At 41.4% G+C, this 18,570-nt stretch overlaps 2 protein-coding genes across 3 annotated transcripts; one reads left to right on the forward strand and one right to left on the reverse strand.

Moving 5' to 3' along the window:
* Window positions 1-839: 839 nt before the first annotated feature.
* LOC113015352 (SH2 domain-containing adapter protein E-like) lies at window positions 840-9,814 on the reverse strand. The gene is made up of 6 exons (XM_080295759.1): window positions 8,808-9,814; window positions 6,376-6,502; window positions 3,607-3,843; window positions 2,986-3,220; window positions 2,533-2,652; window positions 840-1,934 (listed from the first exon to the last, which is right to left on the reverse strand). The coding sequence occupies exons 1-6, from the start codon at window positions 9,324-9,326 to the stop codon at window positions 1,751-1,753; spliced, it is 1,422 nt and encodes a 473-aa protein (XP_080151885.1). The 5' UTR covers window positions 9,327-9,814; the 3' UTR covers window positions 840-1,750.
* A 1,103-nt stretch (window positions 9,815-10,917) lies between these two features.
* On the forward strand, window positions 10,918-17,453 carry pygo2 (pygopus homolog 2 (Drosophila)). 2 transcript variants are annotated; one of them, XM_026157332.2, is made up of 4 exons: window positions 10,918-11,131; window positions 11,840-11,903; window positions 12,517-12,569; window positions 14,274-17,453. In XM_026157332.2, exons 2-4 carry the CDS (start codon window positions 11,852-11,854, stop codon window positions 15,930-15,932), a joined length of 1,764 nt encoding a protein of 587 aa, XP_026013117.2. In that variant the 5' UTR covers window positions 10,918-11,131; window positions 11,840-11,851; the 3' UTR covers window positions 15,933-17,453. The 2 variants fall into 2 exon arrangements, with proteins under 2 accessions (XP_026013117.2, XP_026013119.2); XM_026157334.2 differs by lacking the exon at window positions 11,840-11,903 and having other exon boundaries at window positions 10,930-11,131.
* The last annotated feature ends 1,117 nt before the right edge of the window (window positions 17,454-18,570 follow it).

Raw genomic sequence — 18,570 nt, forward strand, 5'->3', positions numbered from 1 at the left:
AGGTCATAATATGGAGTGGAATAACCTTGGCGTTTTACATCTTTATCTTTCTTTTTCTTTTCTTTGTTTGCATCTTTTTTGAATATTCCTTATGTTGACGTGTATTGTGGATGTTCCATTATTTAAATGTCCTGTTATTTTACCAATAAAAATGTGATAAAGACTCTTCTTGTTTACAATCTTACAAGAAAACATGAATGGCACAACTTGCAGATATTTGTGACCTAATTGTGGAGCCAAGCAGTGGCGGATCTACAAAGTTTTACATAGGGGGGCAAAGGAGGGGCGAGAGGTTGAGGCAGGGTGGCACATACCTCTTCTGAAGTAGTGAAAATCCCATATATGTTAATGGAGTCAACAACATTTAAACAAAAACACTTTAAAACAATTTATTGTATCATTATCTCTTCTAAGAAAACAAAGACAATTTTAGGTGGGTAATTTTAGACAATTAGTTTTTACAAGTATTTTAAAGACATAAAAGGAGGGCAAGGCTCTACAGCTTGGGGGCAGTTGCCCCACCCCCTGTATATCCGCCCCTGAAGCCAAGTCTAACCTATTTTTTTGTTTGTTTTTTTCACAATCACTGTTCAACAGTAATTTTCAAAAGAAGTGTACAGAAAATGGGAGGGTCTTCATTGTGTATAACACCTTAAAATCACGTAAGGGTTAGGTTACAGTATTATTGTTTATTTCCTGTTAAAACCTGACTTGTTTCCCACATATTCTAGTGTACCTAACTTTAAGAATTTGTAGATATGTATAATTACATTGTAACTTCTAATAAAATACATTGAAATTCTGTTCATTTATTGGGTAATTACGCCATCAGTCGTGGGTCATATTAAAAAATTTTATCTAAAGTTTTCTTACCACAAATCACAGTAATATGCAGAACTCCTTTACACGTGCTCCCCCAAAAGTCTCATTAAGCTGGGCCCAGACATTAAAATTCAGCCTCAGCTCTAACTATTGTAAAGCTTTCGTGTCTTCAAGCACATTGCACCAGGGTGAATCACCAACTCTTCACAGTGCAGATAATACAGCAGAAACAACACCCTCATTCACAGTAACACAGTGGAAATCTTTGAGGCACCGTGGTTACAGATAACCAACAAGCATACAATCATAAATTAGAAATGCATTAAGATGATACACATAAAATAGATGGGCTTTGTTCATATGTTTGTAAGTGGAATTAAATGCTTATGTGCATGGGTTTTTGTGTGTGGAGAATTCTTTTTGTTGGGAATTTGGTACAATGTCCCAGCAGCTCCACTAGAGGGCGAAAGAGAGCCAACTGAAATGTTAGGTCTCCATCGCAAAAGTACTTTCTGCTTCATAGACAGTGTCACATTGTAGCTTTTGGCATAAACATAGTGAGTGATTAAAACATCTTGTGTGTTTACAAACTTCAAGTGACTTTTTATCAGTAAAAGTGCCCCATCGTCCCTGCTGAGCTTGCTTGCATGCAAAACACCAGCATGGATGTTTTGCATGAGCTGCACAACAAAGTGAAATAAAGGAAGCAGCCAATTGTACATTTTAGATATGGAGACAGTCGCAGTCAATTTGGTGATGAAGTAAAGATAATAAAAAAGACCACATAAGGCAGGGTGAGTTTGCTGTATGGATGATAGTTCCCTGAAATCAGAGCTGATGTTTTGATTGCTTTTTGGAACCATTTCTTCTCCCTTACAAACATCCAGGGTGTGTTTGTTTTGCATAGTCAAGCTAAGTTATGTTTGAGTCAGTGGATGCGAGGCACTGGGTGCAGCAGGGTCATGTGCTCTGCTCCGTTGAAAGGCAGACGCTGAGTGGAGTAGTGGTGCACCACCTCTGGGATGCTGGGGAACACGCAGCTGCTCTGATCCAGGGTGTAGCCATTTTCTTTCGTTTGGGCAACAATTATATGAACGCATCCCTGACTGGTCCTGACTCACACACACACACACACACACACAGGAGAGGAAAAGAAAAACAAGATTTGACTGCGCAGCCGAACATCCAAAACTGATAACAGATGGACAAAACCAGCAGTAGTCTGTCTCTCTTCCCTGTTCAGCTTTGCACTTTAAGTGGGAATCTTAGTTTCAAATTAGTTACTGAAATATAAAATATGAATAAAAATATGTGTATCCTGTATATGAAGTGTAACTTGGATATATTTACTTATAAATCAGCTTCATCTGCTGATCATCTGCCTCCATTGCACCCTATCCCTATGCTCTTTTGTCAACATTCTCTACGTCCTCCTTCACTACATCCATGAATCCTCTGATGTGCTTCTCTTTTCCTCCTCCCTGGTAGCTCTATATTCAACATGAAGCCATTCTGCTCACATATAAAGATATAATTTTAAGCAAAAACGTAGAACAGTCTTAACAAGCTTAATTAAATTATATACTTCAAGCTCTTTAGCTTAGGATCTTACTTATTTTAATCTTGTGATACATCAATGATTCATGTGAATTAGGTAAGCAACATTTCAGCTCTCCACACAGTGTCAATGCACTTTCAGACTGCACTCACTTGAGGGCGATGGAGTACTTGCTGTTGTCCGACTCGCTGTTCCGGACCAGGAAGCTGGCCTCTTTGCAGGAGTGCAGCTGAAACTCCGCCTCCTGCCGAGTCACACAGCCATGGTACCAGCTGAGACAGAGGGTGGGAGCGAGGGAGATGTCATTTCATCTGCAACTGATTATGTGTAGGTCCTCATTTTATGCAACTCCTTGGAAATGAGCATTACTCTTACATAACACAAAAATTTATTAGTGCTCAGGAGTGAGATTTATAGCCAGAATAAGAAACAGATGCACACTGTGACCATGAAATTCCTGGAGAAACTGTTTTATGTGTCTATGAGGAACATTCCCCACTGTGAGGTACAACTCCGATTCTGCCTCACTTCATTTGTCAAGATTCACATTAATAAAATGAAACATTTACTATCCTGGTGCAACGAGTACATAAGAACCTCCTCACCTCTGTTTTTCCAGTGGCAGGGAGGGGTCCACGGAGCAGGCCTCGGTTTCAGAGCTGCTGCTGGAGGTAGAAGATGGCAGCAGGGCTGGCAGAGAGGATCTCAGAATCTTTTGGGTCCAGCTTTTCTGCCTCCGATGCTGATGCTGATGCTGGGCTGGTGGATGTTGGGGCTGTCTAGTAAGTGTAGGGTGAGGCGTCTCATCTTTGGTGGTGCGATCAGAGCTGTCAAACTGTGCTAGGGGAAGACGAGCACCACGAGAAGATAAGAATTTATGTAAAGAAACAGCTGACTGCAGTTTGAACTGGGTGCAGAAGCCTCCCGTCAATATAAAATAATAACACAGACTTTGATGCTGCTACATGATGCTTTTCAGTATGCAGTTGGTCTATGCAGTAATAAAATATAAATGTGAGGCTAGTGCTGGCTGGTTCACATTTATCTAGTTGGGTTGTAGAAACACTGTTTCTATAAAGAAACTGGTTGAAAAGTGGAGCAAAGTCGACTCAGGAGTGCACAGATGCACAAATGTATGTTATTTGGGGGGGGGGGGGGGGGGGTCTTGCTGTTGGCTTTTATTGCATGGCTATAGTATGAGAAGACATGAATAAATTCTACTGTACCTGATAGGGTTTTAACAATATGCTCCTTCTTCCACTCCCAGGGTAGCTCGTACTCAGTGGAGGGACGAGTGTCCAGCTCTGGCCGCGTGATTGCCGTCTTCTCGCTGTCGCCACCTTCCTCGTACGGGATGTCATAGATCTGTACGGGGGCAGGATGAGCTTCATCTGCTGTTGCCTCACTCCCCTCCATCACCGCACACACCTTTAGCAGGTCTTTAGATCCTCGACGTCTGATCTCTAGAAAGCAAGAGATTAAAATATAATCAGACATAAGCACCTGGACCTGGAGAGGAAGGCTGCAGTGATGCATCACCTCCAGTAGCTGAATAAGGAAGATGGCATCAGTGAATGGCAACAGCTGTGGGCTGGAGACTGAAAAAACACTGGGAGCAGTTAGCATCAAATCTCTGGACCAAAAACTACAATAAAAGGAGTTACTGCTGCCATAGCTAGTGACCATGAAGTCCACAAAAACTCATCAAGAAGGGCATAGATATTCATTCTTAATCATTTGTTATTACAACTACTAATCTGTAAATATCCTTAATCCATAAATCAATGCTAATAAGTTGCATTTGAATAGATTTTGGTCCATAACATGACTTATGATATGTTCCAGTGATTTGAATGGATTATTCAGGTTTTTTTCCCAAGTTCCTCTTTTTAATGAGTGCTTCTAATAATGTAACACACGTCAATGTAGTTCTGAATCTTCATTAAAGTAACCATAACTGTCACTATTCGATAATGAACCCTTATAAACATCATTTTAACAGCTATTTTATTTGCTAGTCTAATTCCAGCAGTGCATTTCTCAGCAGCTGTTGGGTGCTTACATGTGCTAACTGGATAAATTAGGAATAAAAGTGCAATTTTGCACTACTGCTGTATATCAGAGCATCATTATTAGAACCCAAGTGTCTGTGAAGGTTCTCAGTCATCCAGGTCATCGTAGTCAAAGGAGCTTGCAAAGAAAAGCGTCTGGACTCTTTAAGTTGCTTGAAGACGTTTCACCTCTCATCCGAGAAGCTTAGACCTTAGAACTGAAGAAGCTTCTCGGATGAGAGGTGAAACGTCTTCAAGCAACTTAAAGAAGTCCAGACGCTTTTCTTTGCAAGCTCCTTTGATTAGAACCCAAGCAATTTATTTGGTGGTTTATTGTTTTAAAAGTCTGATTTACTGGCAGATATTTTTATTCCCCAGATACATAAGATGAGTAGATTTCTGCAAAAGTTATCATGTTTCATTATTTATTATTCGTTATTGAGATAATATGAAAATATAGTTTAATTGTAATCTGGTTTTATTGTCAGGAAAAACTGTATTAGCTGGTTGATGTTTGTGGTGTTCGTTTCTACAGTTTAAGATGCTTCTCAGTGTTCAGTTGTAATCATAGAGAACAGAAAACTATAATAAGGCTTTACTCACAAAACTAACACATCTAATGCCTTAAAACACAGAGACATGCACTGGACAGCTGCACTTTACGTCAAGTTTACAATGCTGCCTTTTAATGTATTGTGTATATCTATTTATTGTGTGTGTGTGTGTGTGTGTGTGTGTGTGTGTGTGTGTGTGTGTGTGTGTGTGTGTGTGTGTGTGTGTGTGTGTGTGTGTGTGTGTGTGTGTGTGTGTGTGTTTTAAGCAGAGAACTACCACACAGAGATTTATTATGTGCAATAAAGAATAATTAAATCTTTGAATCGTGATATCGTCTTATTTTGTTATGTCAGTGTTAACAAGTGAAAATCTGAAGTAATTTCAATTGAGTTTTTTATTCATATGTGCCAATTCACAACAACAAACACGTTAAGGCAGCTTAAGCCATTTTCAAAAGAGTAGAAAAAGGTTATTATTGCAAAGAGTCCTGCTGCGTTTTAGAGCAAGGTTGAAAGTTATTACACTTTCATAAAATAAAACAGCGACCTTCAGGGGAAAAAACAGAAGCCGTTACATTTCACGTTAAAGAGGGCAATGCATTTAATGACTGAGACAAGTGTTTACCACTATTAATTTAGCCGGCTACATAAATCAGGGGCCATGAGAGAAGGGTGTTTACCATTTTTGCAAATCATGCTCAAATTGAGTTTAAAGCAACATCACGACTAGATGTAAAATCTATGTAATATATTTTGTTCTAGTCACTGAGATCAGCTGCCAACTAAAGATTAATTAGGATGCTGTATACTGAGTCACAGTATTGTGCACTGCTTACTTCCTCAGTATGATTTGAGACTCTTAAACTGACTCATTCACATCATCACATCCTCAGTAGACTTCTCTGATGAAGTGTGGAAGTCGCACAGCCACTCACCAGACTAGAAGCTACTACAGCAATAAAACATTTTCTCATTCACAGCGGGCTATTGTGAGTAACTCTTTCAGTTTAAACAATGGACTGATGGAAGGAAAGGTCAGGGGAGCATGTGATTGGACGACTGGTCACCAGTCCTCCTTGACGCTGGGAAGTTTTGATTAATGGTCCGACAGCTCCATATGGGGGTTTAAACAAAACTGTGTCATAAATGCGGGGGGAGCGCACTGAGGGCAAACTTCCTTTTTAATGAATAGTACCAGGAAACAGAGGCAGGAAAGAGGAAGCAGGAACAGGAAACTACACCCATTGTCCAGATGGGGTACAGAGAGAGCGCTACGGGAGTGAGTTCATGTTCTCACTGCGCTGCCTGGAGAGACTCAAAATGGGAATGCTGTCAGTCACAGGAGGACCCTGTGGGAGTAAAGACCAGAGCATCCTGATCAAAGTCTTACCGGTTATCATTTGCTGTGCATCGTACGGCTCCATGTAGCCATCGTTCTCACCAACCCTCTCTGCCTCCCTTTGCTCTCTGGTTTTCTGAGCATCAAAAGGATCCGCATAGTCCTCAAGGATAATGACCTGGTTAAAAACACAGTGGAATCATTCTTTTTTCATGTGTAATTAGATTCTTTAAACACAAAATAAGGTTTTCAGAATAAAGTTTGACAAGGGTCAAGGAAAAACTGTAGGAAAGCCCAAGCAGTAATCTTATATAGACAAAGAAAATGCAGATGTTGTCAGCTGATGATCACAATTAAAACATTTAAGGGATGCAGGTCTATTTATAATAATCAATAATCAAGAAAGTTGGACAGGCTGAATGAACAGGACACACCAACCTGAGCAGAGGTAACAACATAATAAATTGTCTTATAGCAGGTGCTAAATATAATGTCATCCATCATCTCTAGCATGAAATACAGCTCAAACTAACAATGCTTTCATTAAAACTTGGCCTTGAAGCCATTTTCATACTTTTTTTGTCTATAAAATGTCAAAAATAGTGAAAAATAACCTTTACACTGTATCCTGTCAGAGCCTCTTTTTTTCTTTTGGGAGAACAAAAGTTTGATAGTACTCCTTTTTAATAAGAACAGATGTCAACATAAAATATTTAATACAAAGAAAAAAGTTACAACAGATCCTAAAATTTGAAGATAAGCAGAAAAAACTAAGCATTTTCCAGATGTTTTTTCTTGTGATAAAATTTAGTCTCAGCTTCCCTGAAGACACTGGGAACGAGGTATTAAATTAACTTCAGTAAACAGCGAGACAGGCTTCAGTTAGAAGAATATTTAATGTCTTGTTTTACACATTTACTGAAGTCTATTGTCTCTGCATATTTACTTAACCTCAATTATTCTGCTGCATCAATCACACGCGAGTGTCCTGTCACCTTATCAGTGACACAGAATTTCTTGTTTATTTTACAAGCCATGAGAGACAATGGCAGGCTGTAAAAACTGCCTCCCTAAAATCACTTCCAGCTGCCTTTGGAGTTTGAATAAAGGTGAAAAAACTCAGCCTGACAAGTGTAAATGAGCAAACCGACAGCTGTTAATGGGTTTAGATCAGAAGGATTCAGCAGGACAAAGTAGTGCAGATGACAGCACAAGTATACAGACATATGAAGCCTTGATCAAGTTTTATACTCTTCCTCCCTGTGAAAAAAGGCATCATTTTTTTTCATTAAATGGGAGAACAAAAGTTTAGATGTGCAAGACTAGAACTACAAGAACTTGACTGATCAAACCCAGCAGCAACTGCAAATGTCTTTTTTTTTCTTATCATCTTTTCCCTCACTTTTCTGTGATTCTGTGGGGTTTTTTTAAACTGAGCTGGAGGGCACTTGGGTTAACGCCTGAGTGTCAAGTAACCTCTGCTTTTTATAACATGATAGCCATTACTGGAGGGAGGGGATGAATGTAGTAAGAGAGAGGGATGAGGTAGAGGGAGGAGCTGAATAAAAGGACATCACTGAGCCATATCGCATGCACGAGAGGGAGGTGAAGGCCTCACGTCTGACCACAGCTTTGTTTTCAAGGTGGGGAAGATGGGCGTATGGGCGAGGGGTGGAGAGGAAGAGAAAGAGAGAGAGGCGGAAAGAGAGGAGGAGGAGGAGAGGACACAATGGGAAGCAGAGACAAAGGGGGATGGGAGAAAACAAAACAATAATATCAATTTTCAGAGCCGACTCAAATCTGTTGGCCGACTTTGTTGCCAACAGATTTGATGACTTTCAGTGTAGAGTTTGCTTACGAGGTGCAAACAGATGGTTTAGATCCACTGCTGCTACATCTGTGTCAGTTAAAGTTATTCCACAACTGCTTGAAAAGTTTGTATAACTCAGAATATAATAAGATTTTATTATACTAGTATAATTAGGCTGAATAAAGTACAGAAACAAACAAACACCGCAAGCAGATGTTATTTTTTCAGATTATTGTGGATCACTGGTGTAATGTATCAGTTAAGTTGGAACTAATTCTTATAATTTATTGTTTAATATAATAAAAATAAATGCTCTTAAGGCCCATTAGAGGTCTGTGTGCAATCTTAATCTGAAAAGCAACGAAATGAATTAATGACATAATGAAATACTATACTCTGGATACAATTATTAAGTATTTAATAGCTTTTAGTGGCCTATTTAATTTTCCATCTAAATGAACCAACAGCTGCTGCACCCTGAAAATATAATGGGGGGGGGGGGGCTCTTTTAATTAGCTAGTCTTCACTCTTTTCCAATTATTTTCAAACTACACAACAACACGATTTAAATCAGATGGGGTTTTTTAAAGATCCATATCCCAGAAGCAATATTTATCTGATAGGACAGCTTACAGGGAGGGTTAAACCTTCTAAATCTGAAAGGGGAACTTACGGTTTCTGTTTTGCACTGGGCTGCTTTCTCCGCCTCAGGTGCCACTGCGCTGGTGATGGTACCGCTGTTGAAGCTGGGACTCTTGTCCTGCTTGTCCACTCTGATCAGCCGACTGATGTATGCGTTGGCAGACGGAGAGCTCTTAATGGATCTGGGCTGCTCATCAAACACCGGCTCTGCTTTGGAGTTCTTGCGACTTTTCCCAGACAGGAGGTTGTCCCACACTTTCCCATCTTTCGGAGAGCTCACGCCGTTTCTACTCAACTCTATAGCCGAGTTTTTTCGGTTTCTTCCGGACAGGAGAGACCCGACTCCTCCACCTACTCCTCCTCCTCCGCCTGTGCTATCCGCGGAGGAGTTTTTGCGATGGCCCGTTTTGGAGGCCGGCGCTTTGGTACCGATGCTCGCCATCAGACCTGCTTTATTGGCTCTCGGCTGCGTGCCTGATTCGGAGACTGAGCGGATCCTGTCGGTACCATTCTTCAGGTTCATGGGGAACTCTTTGAACCACTTTGCCATTGTAACTCGGATGGAAACCTCCAAACCTCTCTGCCTGTTCCGGCACTTTGTATCTCCATACACCAGGGCCCGAGAGACGCACCTTTAGAAATCACAGCCTTTCTAACAAAAGACTTCCGCTGCTTTATTCTAGGATACAGTCTGTGTCGACTGGATCTCCTCACCTCAGTTTAAAGCATGTCACAAAAGCGTGTAAGCGAATAGATCTCTTCTTAAATCTTCAATTTCGAATAAAAAAAAGTTTCTCCTGCCTGTTTGGCAGGCAGTAACAAATACCTCAATTTTATCCCATCTGTGATCTCTTAAAACTGTTCCCTTTTCTACTCTGAGGAAAAGTTTATTCCCTTTGAATGAAGAGATGTCTCTGGAGAGGGATGATCCGAAAGAATGTCAGGGTTTTCTTGATTCTGATTTGTGGTCCCATTCCCAGGGTGGCTTTTCTGAGTTTAAAAACTGTCCACTGTTTCACTGACCCTCCTGGATGTGCCTGGAGTGTGGAAAGGAGGGGGTATCTGAGGTCTAGAAGGGGGAGCCAGGACATGGTAGGCGGTGATAAGCCTTTAATTGTAGACAGCGTGGAAGAATATCCATTTTAGGAATTTAGAGAGTCATGTGTCCAGGTAGCCGAACAAGGAGACTGACACTTCAATTATTCTTTATAGATCTTATTTTAAAGGCCTCTATTTTAATATGGAAATGAAGCAACAGAAGCATAAATGCTTCATAAAATTGTGTTTTTATTATAGATTCTACATTTCACAGTGCAGAGTGACACTTCCATTTATACATTTTCTTTTCATGACGAATTTTCATAAAACTGACAAATGCAGTTGAATATTATATTTAGGTCATTATTAACATTTAATCTTAATAAAAAAAAATAAGAATTATATACATAAACATTGACAAACAAGAACTGAATTCAACCATGTGATTTTTTAACTGTTTTTCATTATTATTTACACAAAGTAAACACCGCAGGGTTAATTCCTCATCCTAAGTACTCCACAAAACGATCCCTGTGACAGATATATATTTTTTATTTTAAATATTTGAGCTGGCCCTTGCTTTTTTTTAACCTAGTTAAGGTTACAGTTATTGTGCAGATGTGACCTCAGGTAAATCGTAAAATATTATTCGTATAACTTCTGTGGCAAATAAACTGGATTTGTGTTGGTTTTCTATGCGGTTCCCCACTTAGTAGGTCCTGTACAGAACTGTATAATGGCTTTTGTGTTCAAAGTATCCGTATTTTTTATACAATATTGGTGAATGATCATCAATATGCCACTTAATAACGTACTTAATTAACAACTTCTACTTAAGATGTGCATCACTACTTTAACTGTACAGGGTATCGTTGAAAAATGGTCCGTTCTAGGCCGCTTCACCTACGTCAATCAAAGGTGTGTACATATTCTATAGATTCAAATAATAAGGATATCGAGGATAATAGTGATAATTCTTCTGATACAACATCTTAAACTCTCATGTGTTATGCAATACAAGTGGTCTTTTAAGAGAAATTCTTATATGTACGCTTTATAGTTTTTACGGATACCTTTCGACACCCCCATATTGGTTTTGAGATAGAACCTTCCACGGTGCGCGATACTCTCGCTTTATCCCTCTTTGTCCGGTTGCGATAGAAGGCCATGATAATTATGGCAAAATTTGCGTTTTTGAATGAATTATAGTTGAATGGTGAAACCGACAAGCATACACCGTGTGACGACTGGTTTGCTGGCAATGACACACCAGAGATTTTCAATTTAAAGGACAGCAGAGCGAGCAACGGAGAAAGGGTACAGTTTGCTTCCAAGACAGTCTGCAAGATGGCTATTAGTAGCATGCTAACGTTAGCTAGTAAGCTAATGTTAGCAAAGTAAACAACAGCTTTTTTTTTCAAAAACATAACCGATTTCTTTAAGTCATAAATGCTTTGATGAGTGAAATTGAGTGCATATGTTCACACTTGGATGTAGAAAGCTGAACCACGCTCTCGGATTTTTTGTCGCTACTAGCTAGCCACACTGAGTAACGTGGCTAGCTAGTTAGCCAAGGTAGTAACTAGCTTGCGTTAGCTAGCTGGTCATAGCTACACATCTGTAAGTGATCATTGAGAGAGAGGGAGGGGGTTGCTATGTAACTTGCTGCTTGTACTGGCAGGCAGAGCCAGGTATCAAGCAACCAGTTTCACTCAGCTAGTAGAAACTGGCTTGCAAAAAAAACCGTGAACGTGCTCAGTCTTAAGTGACGGTGATTTGGTGACCAAAAACCCGGCGTGACAGACACCGTGGCCAAAGATTTGCAGCTGGAAAGGAGTTTGCAGACCTGGGCCAGCTTATCTAGTTACCACTAAGTGCCAGTTTATGTTGTGATGATATTAATGGTAGCGTTACTGACATGACCTGAAGGCAGAATCCACCTAGTCGCCCTATAGCTTTCAAGACGTCGTCATTTTTAACTTTTTTTTCTTGCATATGAACGGTGATTTGCCACTTCACCGACAGTCATATTAGCCAATGGCTGCCGACTCGGGGAGACTACAGGCGGGACAAGGAAAACGAAGCAGAGGTAGGAATTAATTTCACCCATCTCCAAATCAGATCGGAATCATCCATTACTGCGCTGCAATGGGCTGCACTGGTGCTGTTAGCAAATCCCTTCTCGCCTCCCCCATATGTAAACTTCACGACTGTCTCCGGTGGTGGCTGTTTCTCACAGAGTGGATCTGTGAACGGGGTTCATGTCTATCTTGCTATCAATGTACCTTCAATTCCGTTTCCTCGTTCTCATGTCTTCGTCTTTTCCTGTCTCCCTCATTGACCTTACCTCTTCTGCCTCTGTTTGCGGCCTCTCTCCCTCTTGCCTGGGTCATTTGGTCTGCCTGGGTCATTTGCGATTCAAGGCTTCATAACCTTGGTGATGATAACGCCTGGATGTTTAGCATCTTGTCCTCATGCCAGTCTATGTCCCATCATTGAATCCATCTCAACTGTTGGACTTGACAAAGAGGCCCTAGGTCTAAAGCTGCTCCAATCTGTCACTAAGGGGTATTGGCCAATCCAAATGTGATGCTGCTACAGTATGGTGGTGAACCAAAAGCATGAGACATGGATGCTGTGTTTGTTGTAACTTATGGTGTTTCCATCTTTCCACCCCTCCCTTTCATGTTTTTCTTTTTCAGCTTCACAGATGAAGAGCCCGGAGAAGAAAAAGGCAAGGAAATCCACGGCTCAGGTAAAAACTGTTAAAAGTTGATTCTGTTCATCTGGACGTAACTTTTTGAGTGGGAGAAACGTTTTGTCACTCGTTCAAGTGACAGGTTTCCCCAACCTAGACGGTTATTGGCGATCTGCAGTGTTGTGAAAAATTGTTTCCTGTGTTCCTGATTTTTTTATTTTATTTATTTTGCATATTTGCCATATGCAAATTTTTTTTAGATAATTAAACAAATTTTAATATTTGACAGATATAACCCAACTAAATTTAAAATGCTGTTTTTAAGAGATGATTTCTTTTCTTAGGAGAACAAAGCTAGCCGAAGTCTGCTGGAATTGTATTAAAAACAAACAAAGAAACAAAAACTAATTCTAAATCATTATTTAAATGTCATTAACCGCATATTTTGGAAAGTGGAGTTCAGTTTCTCTAGCAACACCCAAGCCTGATTACTGCCAAACCTGTTGAATCAAGAAATCACTCAAATATTGAGTGCCTGATTCTAAAATCAAGTAGGCCAAAAAAAAAGTCCATGATCTAAAGAAATAGCTGAGAAACAAAGTCTGTGACATCTATCAGCCTGTTCCAGTGAAACACGGTGACAGCCATTATCCACTAATGAAGAAAACTTTGAACGAGGGGACCCTTCCCAGAAGTGAGCAGCCTACCAAAATTACTTCAAGAACACATCGATGACTCATCCGGGACCTCAGTCACAAAAGAACCCAGAACACCATCTAAAGAACTACAGGTCTCACTTGTCTTAGTTAAGGTCAGAGTTCATGATTCAACAATAAGAAAGACACTGGGCAAAACAGTACCCATGGGAAAGGAGAAAACCACTGCAGACCACAAAGGCTTATCTCACATTTACCAAAAAACATCACCAAAGACTTTTGCGAAGGTATTCTGTGGTCTGATGAAAGAAACTGTTTTGGAAGGTTTGAGTCCTGTTACATCTGATGTAAAGCTAACACAGCATTTCATTAAAAAAAAAACATTGTACCAGCAGGAAAACATGGTGGTAGTAGTGTGACGATCTGGGGTTGCTTTGCTGCTTGAGGACCTGGAGAAGCTGGCATAATTTAGGGAACCACAAAATACGAATGCCCTGAAACTCAAGCTCACTTTGGTTACGCAGCAGGAAAATGACCCAAAACACAGCAGCAAGTCCACCTCTTGCTGTTGTGCATGGTCAAAAACAGGTTTTGCAGTGGCCTAGTCAAAGTCTGTACTTGAATCTGAGTTATTTTAGCATGACCTTAAACAGGTTGTTTATGTTCAAAAACCTTGCCTTGTGTGTTACTGAATTAAAACAATTCTGCAAATAAGAGTGGGCCAAAATTCCTTCACATGTGATGTGAAAAACTCAATACCAGTTATCGCAAACACTTAATGGTGATAACTTAAAAAAAACAAAATGCTCTTTTGTTTTTTTTGTTTTTTACAAAGATAACATGTTACAAAGATAACATGAGTTATCTTTGTATAATATTAAAACTTGTATGATTTAAAACATTTAAATGTGAAAAATATGCAAAAAATAAATCTGGAAGGGAACAAATACTTTTTCACAAAACTATATTTACATTGCTACAATAAAGAGAATGTTCTCAGTAAACAGGTTGACCTAAACATTTAATAGACTGAGAATTTAAATAATTGGTCTCATATAAGCAGCAAAAAAAGAAAGAATGCATTGTGTATTTTGTTCTGTTTCAGGCTGCGGGTTTCTCCCACCTCACTGAGTTTGCACCCCCTCCTACCCCCATGGTGGACCATCTGGTCGCCTCCAACCCGTTTGACGATGACTTTGCATCCCCATCCAGACCTGGTGGGGCAGGTGGACCAGGTGGTGCTCCATTTCTTCCCAGCCCAGGTGCCGGCGGAGGAGGTGGGTATGGAGGTGGAAGCAGAATGACTGGAGGTATGAACTTCATGGGAGGACCAGGAGGACCGGGCGGTGGCCAGCCTGGACGGAGGCCCCCATTCGGCCCTCCGTCTAATGCTGGACCCCACAACCAGCTAGGTTTTGGAATGCCTGGCTTTGGAGGTGGTGGGGGTGGAGGCGGTGGAGGTGGAGGCGGAGCGGGTGGCTTCCCTCCTGGTGGCCCCTCTCAGTTCAATATGCCACCCAGCTTTAGTCCACCTATGCATCCAGGGCCAGGATTCAATCCCATGTTGTCCCCAGGAGGTATGGGAGGACCTGGAGGAGGGGGGCCACCACACCCGCGATTTGGGATGCCTCCACAGCAGCACGGACAGGGTGGGCACCCATTTAACAGCCCTCCGTTACCTGGTGGTGGAGGCCCAAGGGGGCCCTTGCCTCCCATGGGAGGAGGTTTGGGTCCAGGGATGAACATGATGGGAGGCATGAGTGGTGGCCCGGGTGGCAATATGGTGGGAGGCTTGCCAGGAATGCCCCCTCAAGGACAGTTCCCGCCTTCACAGGATGGCCCTTACCCTGGCCCCAGCCCACCGGGGCCAGGCAACGAGGATGGAAAGAGCTTCGGTGGAGGTGGTGCACCACCTGGGCCTCAGCAGCAGCAACAACAACAGCAACAACAGCAGCAGCTTAACATGAATCCAAATGGCCCTCCTCCTAATAATACAACACCTGGGCCGCCTCCAAATTCTGGCCCACCTCAGCCTGGGGGTGGCTTCCCTGGCCACTCTGATGTCCAGCAGCCCAATGCCAGTACGCCTGTTCAGCCTCCGTCAGCACCACCACAGCCTAACCCCAACTCTTCTCCCACTGGTCCCTTGAATGGATCAGGTCAGCCCCAGCATCCAACACCAAGTCAGCTACAGCCCCCTAGCAATACAAACACCCCTAACTCTAACAACTCTACCCAGCAGCAGCAACAGTCAACCCCACCTAACTCTGCACCAGGCTCCACCCCTTACAACCAACAGAACAGCACTACTGGTACTGGGGGTCCCATGTCAAATACAGCCACCAATTCAGGTCAGAACAACATGACCAACAACAATGGCGGTAACACTCCCAGCAGCAACCCAAATCCCCCCTCTAATTCTACATCAACTCCAAACACCCAGTCTCCTCTGCCTTCTGGCCCTGCTGCCCCCTCAACCGGGCCCGGCTCTGGCCCTGGAAAACTCGGCAGCTCTGGGATGATTTTCCCTTGCGGTCATTGCATGGCAGAAGTGCACGACGACCAAGACGCCATCCTTTGCGAGGCGTCGTGCCAGCGCTGGTTCCACCGCGACTGCACAGGCCTGACGGAACCAGCATATGGGCTGCTGACTCGAGAGAGCGCTGCTGTTTGGGCTTGTGACTTCTGCATCAAGACCAAGGACATCCAGGCAGTGTTTGTGCGCCAAGGATTAGGCCAGCTGGTGGCAGCCAATGAGAGCTGAGGAGTAGAAAAGAGAGAGCAGCACTGATTTGGGGCGCCTACAGACAAATAGAGAGACTGATCTAACTGAATGACCTGTGTGTGTCTTGTCAGCTACTTGCCCAGCTTTCTCTTGACTATCCCTTTACTTGTTCACTACACAGAGAAACGCGCTCATCGACTTTCATGCTTATATATAGCACTTTGAGTGACTCTCGGCAAATTATTTTTTTCTCCTCTGCCCCACCTCCCCACCCCCTTCCTTCTTACAGGAGTCAAAACATGATGAATGTTAAAACTACACAGTCCTTCAGATCTCTAGCCTGCCAACCAGCAAAGCACTGACACCAACACACTACCTCACACAGTTTGTGACTGACTGGCACGGAAGCTCCCACTCTGACTGTGATTTACTCGATACACTCATGTGTCATATTGGTGATGACTTAAACAGACACACTTTAGGTGGGGAAGGCGAAGTTAAAATATTCCCACAACTGTGTACGGTGAGGCTAAATGAATAGAGGATACGTTATTTGACTCTCATCTTACTAAAACGCTTGAGTCTAGTACTGCCCTATCACATGTTAGCCTTTTTTCTTCTTCTTTTGTTTTACTGCAAGAAAGTGAATGAAAAAGGAGAAAAACATCACTATATTGCAGTGTAAAAACCTCAGCATCATGTGTATTGTGAAATCTTAAGTGTCAGCTGGGGTACGAATTTTTTTTAACAGTTCCTGCGCATCCACACACACATTCTTTGGCTCTTACTTCTTGTATCATTTTATACCCAGTGCTGAATAATCCAAAGGAGACTCGGACGGAGATTTCATCCGCACTTCACAGAGGATCATGCTGTCGAAATAGTTGTAAATATTAGGACAAAACATTTGTCTGGATCTTCCATCAGCTGTGAACATGTCGCAGACTCTGCCAATGATCAAAATAATGAGTTGAAGTCGTGCGTCTCGGTGATATGACGTTTTGTTTTTATACAGTGCGTTTGAGTCGGCTGTTTTATTTTTATCTCTGCAGTACATCATAAATTGTGAAATCAGTGCTTTTGGGTGGTGTTGGCATAGCAAGTAGTGACATCATGTCATATCAGATGTGCATAGTCCTTTTTCCAAAAAAAAAAAAAAAATGAAAAAAAAAATCAAGATGGGCGAGGGGGGTGCATGTGAGCCAATGCAGTAAGTGTCTGATTTGTTGATGTTTATATTCTGGTTTCTGAACTGCAGGAGACCTTAAAGTAGACCAAATAACAAAAGAACGAAGAAAAAAAATACCCATTTTTCACTTTTCTGGAGCAGTATAAGATGTTTCTCTTTCTTCTCGCTTTCCTTAATTTTCTTTAATCAATGTCCAAGTTGCCTTTCTTTTCTTGCTCTCAGCTGTTCCCTTTTATTTTGTACTGGTATTCGTGCTGTGCTCTTGTTCTGCTCTGGTGCCTCCTGGTGGAACCTGGAGGAACCAGAGAGTCCTATACCCGGTGGGGAACAGAAAGGTACTGAACTCTTGAAGTAAAGACAGATTTTTTGTACTTGTCCATGTCTGTTTTTATTCCCATTTTTAACTTTTATCTGCTAATCATTCTATTAAAATGATTAGAAAACGCAACAATGTTGTTTGCTGTAAATGCCGAGTTAACGGTGCTTCTTTAATATTTGTGTGGCTTTATTAATGGTTTGTTCAGCTGGGATTATTACATTATTTTGTTAAGCCTTTATTAATGGATGAATAACTGATTCGTAATACTATTGTGACTCAAAAAACACTTTTAATGTCTAATTTACTAATTTGCAAGTATTCTGAAAAATAGCAATAATGAAATCAGATTCCTTAAAATATTTTTCTCCTTTTAATTAGTTCAAGTTAGAACCAATTACTACATTCATAAAAAGGGAAATGTTTAAAGCAAATTATCTTAATATTTGAAATAATTAGCTTTATACAGTTTTCATAGGACTGTGTAGTCCCCTGAAAAACTGTACTACATTTGGCAGCATTAATTAAATAACATCATTCTTTTCTTTTTCAGCCATTCTGTTGTAGATTTGCTGGTGTGCCCAGTTTAGGTTGAACACATTTGGCTGTAGAATATTTTGGTATACAGAAGGGTACTCTGTGGCTGCAAAGCAAGCCCAAAACATCACACCTCCAGCACTATGCTTGACAGTTGGTAGGAGGTAGTTGTGCTGATATGCTGTGAATTATGGCCAAACATCTACTTTAAACTCATCTGTCCAAAGGACATTGTTCCACAAGTCTTGCAGTCTGTTCCGATCCATCTTTGCAAACCTAAGTTGTGTTGCTTTTTGCCTTTCTTCTGGCATCCTTCCAAAAAAATTCATAGTTCAGTTTTTTTTTATTTTTTTAATTGTACTATTATGTCATTTAACATTCTAACCGAGGCCCTGGGGTTTTTATTGTCCTGGATTTCTTGGTCTGACCATGGGTTAAATTTGCTGGCACATCCGCTCGTGGGAAGACTGGCAGCTGTCCTGAATGTTTTGCACTTGTGAATAATCTTAGTGCAGAACAATGGACTTAAAATTGTATGGCGATGGCCTTATAACCCTGATGGGCAGAAACATTGGCTTCTCTAAGACCATTGTTGATGTCTCTACTCAGCATTATGCTAACACATCTGAACAGTG

This window comes from Astatotilapia calliptera, chromosome 22 (genome assembly GCF_964374335.1).
Source record: "Astatotilapia calliptera chromosome 22, fAstCal68.1, whole genome shotgun sequence".
Taxonomy (NCBI): domain Eukaryota; kingdom Metazoa; phylum Chordata; class Actinopteri; order Cichliformes; family Cichlidae; genus Astatotilapia; species Astatotilapia calliptera.

What these genes read in the sequence shown, in the direction of transcription:
- LOC113015352 (XM_080295759.1), bottom strand. Translation starts at nt 9,326, where the DNA reads ATGGCAAAGTGGTTCAAAGAGTTCCCCATGAACCTGAAGAATGGTACC. An exon ending in TATTGTTAAAACCCTATCAG is followed by an intron (nt 3,221 to 3,606) that starts GTACAGTAGAAT and finishes GTCTTCCCCTAG; the next exon opens with CACAGTTTGACAGCTCTGAT. An exon ending in AAGTACTCCATCGCCCTCAA is followed by an intron (nt 1,935 to 2,532) that starts GTGAGTGCAGTC and finishes TGTGTGAGTCAG; the next exon opens with GACCAGTCAGGGATGCGTTC.
- pygo2 (XM_026157332.2), top strand. Translation starts at nt 11,852, where the DNA reads ATGGCTGCCGACTCGGGGAGACTACAGGCGGGACAAGGAAAACGAAGC. An exon ending in ACAAGGAAAACGAAGCAGAG is followed by an intron (nt 11,904 to 12,516) that starts GTAGGAATTAAT and finishes TTTCTTTTTCAG; the next exon opens with CTTCACAGATGAAGAGCCCG. An exon ending in CAAGGAAATCCACGGCTCAG is followed by an intron (nt 12,570 to 14,273) that starts GTAAAAACTGTT and finishes GTTCTGTTTCAG; the next exon opens with GCTGCGGGTTTCTCCCACCT.